General features: G+C 63.5%; 1 protein-coding gene across 1 annotated transcript; it reads right to left on the bottom strand.

The window, feature by feature from the left end:
- Positions 1 to 362: 362 nt before the first annotated feature.
- On the bottom strand, positions 363 to 4,848 carry EN1 (engrailed homeobox 1). Its single transcript, XM_074594583.1, has 2 exons — positions 3,901 to 4,848; positions 363 to 1,235 (listed from the first exon to the last, which is right to left on the bottom strand). The coding sequence occupies exons 1-2, from the start codon at positions 4,574 to 4,576 to the stop codon at positions 919 to 921; spliced, it is 993 nt and encodes a 330-aa protein (XP_074450684.1). The 5' UTR covers positions 4,577 to 4,848; the 3' UTR covers positions 363 to 918.
- Between the last annotated feature and the right edge of the window lie 288 nt (positions 4,849 to 5,136).

Below are 5,136 nucleotides of genomic sequence, written 5' to 3'. Positions count from 1 at the left end.
TGACATATTATTACCATTATTACGAGGTGGGGTTTTTTTATCTCTAGTTGAAAAAGGGAAATGCGGGAGGAGAAGCGCGACGGCAACAGCCAAAGAGAATTAATTTTTTAAGAGGGTAGAAAAATAAAAATGAAACAAAAAAAATATCGAAGGTCTCGGACAGGGTTTTAAACAGGGAACGAGCGCTGTGAAAATTGCTGCACTGATCCATCGAAAACAAAACCTAATTACGCCACCGAAATGGCACTATATACGCAGCATATTGTGTATGTATATATATATTTATTTTTTATATTTATGTATATATATATATACACGCAAACATCCATACACTAAAATAAAGAATTAGAGACAGCCTGGATCCTGAACACAGTCTACACTTTATTTCAGACTACAGATTTCTGAACATAATAAAATCTTTGGCTTGTAGCGGCGGGTTCAGTCTCGCAGTCTGTGGATCAGAATTAATTTTTTTTCCTCGGGAAAAAAAAAATAAAAGAGACAGAAATTCACACACAAAAAAAAATAAGATCAAACGAAAGATCAGGAAAGTCGGACATTTACTGTAAAACAAGAGCAACGGACATCGAGAAAAAAAATGAAAAGGAAAGCAAACAAAACGAACAAACGAACAAAAGAGACTGGAAGAGAGAGAGAGAAGGGGAGAGAGAAACTGTCCAGCAAATAGAGATCGCTACACATATTTCTTACCTGAAATTAAATATATACAAGGTCATATGCTGTTTGGCTATATAGAGATAATTTTTTTTTTTTGTAAGTGTTCATATTTTATTTTTTTTTTCTTAATCGGAGTCCTTATACTATGGATAGACAATAGATCTGCTTTTAAATAGCACCTGTCCGCCTCCCGGCCGGCGGGCCGGCGCCGCGGCGCAGGGCTGGGGGGGCCGCGCCGCCTCACTCGCTCTCCTCTTTGTCCTGCACGGTGGTGGTGGAGTGGTTGTAGAGTCCCTGGGCCATGAGGTGCAGCGCCAGCCCGTTCTTGATGCCCGTCGCCTTCTTGATCTTGGCCCGTTTGTTCTGGAACCAGATCTTGATCTGGGACTCGTTGAGGCTGAGCTCCTGGGCCAGGCTCTGCCGCCGCTGCTCCGTGATGTACCGGTTCGCCTGGAACTCCGCCTTCAGCCGCTGCAGCTGCTCGGCCGTGAACGCCGTCCGCGGCCGCTTGTCCTCCTTCTCCGTCTTCTTCTTCTTCAGCTTCCTGGTGCGGGGGCCTGCGGGCAGGGCACACACACGCCGCTGGGCAGGGCCGCGCCGCCGACCGACCGACAGACCGACCGCCGCCCCCGCCCCGCCGGCCGCCGGAAAAATGGCCGACGGGCGAATTTCTGCCGGTCCCGTGTGTGCCCCCCCCATCCCACACACCCCCCCCCCACCTCAACCCCGGCACGGCGGAGGGAAGGATGGGCAAGGAGAGGGGAGGCCGGGGCCGAGCCGACACCCGCATCCCCCCGCCGAGCTGTCCCCGCCGAAGGGAGAGGCTCGGTCCCGCTCGCCCCCCGCCCCGACACACGTCGGGGCGCCGCTCCGCTCGCCCTGCCGGGACGAGCCGCGCTCCCGCTGCCCGGCCCTGGGCCGGGACCTGCGGGGTGGGCAGCGGCTCGGCCGGGAAGCGCGGGGGACGAGGGTCCCCGCGGCCCGGCACCGGCGAGCCGCCGGGAGCAGCAGCCTGCCCGGGGGCTGCCTCGGTCTCTTTTTGTGGGGGCAACAGCCCCCTCCGCAAGGCCAGCCCAGCCCCGGGGGGCCTTTCTACGCCGCCACCCCGGAGCCCCGCCGCTGCCCGGGTCGTCCGGGCTCTCCGGCGGCCGATCCTTGCCGGTGACCCCCGGCCCCGCCTGCAGCTCCCTCCATGAACCCCCTCCGAAAGCGGTGCCCCCCATCCACCCCGCCTCCCCGTCCCCAGGCCGGGATGGGGCCAGGTGAAGTGCCACAGGGCTCGCCAGGGGAAGAAGCCCGGCACCGGGGCGCGTCCAGGGGGGACAGCGCCCGGTCGGGGGGCTACCCCCGGTCCTCTGCACGTCAGCCCGGCCCGGGGGGGAGCGGTGAGGGGAGGCAGCGCTGGAGAAAAGGATCTGGCAAAATCCCCCGACAGCTGCCGGGCTCGGCGGGCGGCCCCGGGCCCGCAGCCCCCCGCCAGCAGCAGCCGCAGCCGGCGAGGCCTCCCGGCCGCCGAGTAGGCCGAATGCTCTTCTCCCGGCGCAGCCCTTCCCCAGAGCGGGGGATTTTCCCCGCGGCTCGGCGGGGAGAAGGATGGGGCCCGGCGGGATGCTGCCGGGCTCGGCCGGCGGAGGGGCGGAGGGCACGGGGAGTGAATGGCTTTGCCCCGGCACCTTGCAGCGGGGAGCCGGCGCCTCCGACCGCCGCAGCTCGCTCGTCCCCGGAGCCGGGAGAAGCTGCCGGGGCCGGGTGGGCAGCTCTGAGCACAACAAAGAGAGCGGCCGAGCCCAGCTAGCCTCCCCTCGCCCTTCTCCCCTCCGAGCCGGGGCGAGCAGGGAGCTTCGGGGAGGATGTGCAGAAATAATCCTCTGCCCGAAGAAAGGGGAGGAAAAGAAATAAAGGCGCAAGTGTAAAACGCCTGGCGCACGGCGGCCCTGGGAATCGGTAGCAAAACACCCGTGGCCGGGCCGGCCGGGAGCGAGGGCCGCGCCGTCTGACAGCTCTATCACTCCATCAATCACCCGAGTCAATCAAAGTGGCTTTTCTGAGTTTCAAGTCGCTGGACGTGTCAATAACGGGGGATGGAGATGGCTCGAGCCGATCGCGCCGCGTTGACCGCCAGCGGGGAGCAGCCAGGCCGGGCAGCGCGGAGCGGGGCCGGGCACCGCCGCCTTCCCCGCGCCCCGTGCCGGCACCGGGCAGCCCACCCACCCCGGCCCCGGGCCGCGCCGGCGGATCCCTGGCTGCTGGCCTGGGGTGTCGCGGGGGGAACCCTCTCTCCTCGCCCTCCGCTTCTTTCAAAAAAAAAAAAAATTACAATTAAAAATAGAAACTAACGGTGATAAAATAAGGGGCTGCCGGGGTCGCTTGGGAGAGGGGAAACAGCGTGGAAAGGGGCGGCAGAACGGGGCCGGGGGCCGGCAGGGCCGAGCAGGCGGCTCTCACCCGGGCGGCCCCGGGCAGAGGCACGTCCCCCCCGCCTCGAGAGCCGGGCCCCAAACGGCGGCAGGGAGCACCGGCTCCCGCGGCAATGCGCGGCCTAAGGGCCTGCCCGGCTCTGCCTCACTGCCGAGGCCCCCATGAACAGCCCCTCCGCCACCTTCCGAATAAAAAACCCCTTTTTCTTCACCCTCCGAGAAAACACGCACCACCACCACTCCCCGCGCACCTCCAGTAGCCGCTCAACATGTGTCTCAGGTCTCTTCCCCCTCCCCCGCCACCCCCGAAAGGCCACCAGCACCCAGAAAAAAAATAAAAGAAAGGGAGAAAAAGCCCCCAAACGAGGGAACGGCCGAATCCACTGCCTATTTTTTTTTTCCTTTTTTTTTTCGCAGCGCTCCCACCCCCGGCCGCCGCGCTGCGGAACACCCGGGGCTGCGGCAAAGGAGGGGAGGGCAGGGTGGCGGGGGGGGCACGGCAAAGGGGGTCGCTCCGCATCGAAACGCGGCCGAATCGGGGCCCGGCGTCACATTCAAATTTGGGAGAATCGGAGGAAGGAAGGAGGGGGGGTGGTAGGGTGGGGTGGGGGGGGGTGGGGGGGGACGCGTTTCCTCTCGCCCCGGGTGACCCAGGGCACCCCCCACACACACCCCTACGCGAGGTCCTCAGCAGGCCGGGAGCCAAAGCACGGGGTGGGGTGGGGGGGGAAGGGAAGGGGAGGAGGGGGGGGGGGGCGACCTTGTCACGATTTTAACAGCTCCCAGATGCGCCGCGGTTCCTTACCCGAGGACGGTCTGTCTGAATACCTAGTGCAGTAGACCCAGGCAGGCCACACCAGCGGCTGTTGCGAGTCGGGCTTTATAACAGGTCCTCCATTATTAGAGCCCATGAGGAGGATGGCGGGGCTGCCGTGCTCCCCGTACTTCGCCGGGTGAGTCTCGCCCCCGTCGGCGGGGGGCTTGGCCGCCCCCGACGCCGCCGCCGCCGCTACCGCCGCGGCGGGGCTGGCTTTGGCGGCGGCGGCGGCTGCGGGCGGCGGCGGCGGCGCGGAGCCGTCGGGACGGCAGTTCGAGTCCGGGCAGAGGAGGGAGGGCGGGTTGGGCGGCCGGGCCAGCAGCGGGTTGACGTTTTCTCTACCTGAGCTCTGCCCCCGGTCTCCGTCCCGCTCCCGGCTGCCTCCTCCTCCTCCGCCGCCGCCGGCCGGGGCGGGCGGCTCCTTCTTGCAGCCGAAGTCCGGCCTCAGGATGTTGTCGATGAAAAAGTTGGTGGTGCGGTGGGGCGGCGGCGGCGGGGGCGGCGGGTGGCGGCGGCGGGGCAGGGGCAGGGGGCAGGGGGCGGCGGGGGAGGCGGGCGCGGGGCTGGGGGAGACGGGGAGGCTCTCGCCATCGCTGCCGCTGCCGCTGCTCGCCGGGCCGGGCGCCGCGTCTCTGTGGCCGTGCCCCTCCGGCGGCTCTTCCATGCTCAGCCCCCGCCACGGAGATCGCTGCCTCTTTTCCCCCCCACCCACCCCGGCTTTTACGCCCACCCCACTTTGCCGGTGGGTGGCGGGGTGGAAATGGGGGAGGAAAAATTTAAAAAAAAAAAAAAGAGGAAAAAAAAAAGACAAAAAGAAAAAAAGAATAAAATCCACTTGTTGGGCTGGAGCTGAGATATTATTTTTTTCCTCTCCCCCTCGCACGGCTGGATCCAAAACCAGGGAGACACTCGAGGGCTTCTTTCCCCCTTCTCCCGATCAGCTTATATTTCCACCACCAAAAAAAAAAAAAAAAAGAAGAACCAAAAAAAAAAAACCCACCAAACCCAAAAAGGTCTGCGGCGACACCGCGCCTCCCTCCCCCCCCCCCCAAAAAAAAAAACCCAAAAAAACCACCAAAACACCCGCCCCCCCGAAAACCCGTCAAAATCTGCCCATCTCCCGCCGGCGCGGCGGCTCCGCGCTGCCCCGCTGTCACGCTGCGCTCTGCCCACGCCGCGGGCTGCCGGAGCCCGTCCCCGCCGGCCCCGGTGCTGCACGGCCCG

The sequence above is a fragment of the Larus michahellis genome, chromosome 7, assembly GCF_964199755.1.
Source record: "Larus michahellis chromosome 7, bLarMic1.1, whole genome shotgun sequence".
In the NCBI taxonomy this organism is placed as follows: Eukaryota; Metazoa; Chordata; class Aves; order Charadriiformes; family Laridae; genus Larus; species Larus michahellis.
The sequence above is the reverse complement of the archived record's forward strand: the minus strand, read 5'-3'. Positions and strand labels throughout refer to the sequence as shown.

Bases quoted from the DNA above. Each gene is read 5' to 3' on its own strand.
- EN1 (XM_074594583.1), bottom strand. From the start codon at position 4,576: ATGGAAGAGCCGCCGGAGGGGCACGGCCACAGAGACGCGGCGCCCGGC. The intron at 1,236-3,900 runs GTAAGGAACCGC...CCCTGCCCGCAG, and splicing joins TTCAGACAGACCGTCCTCGG to GCCCCCGCACCAGGAAGCTG.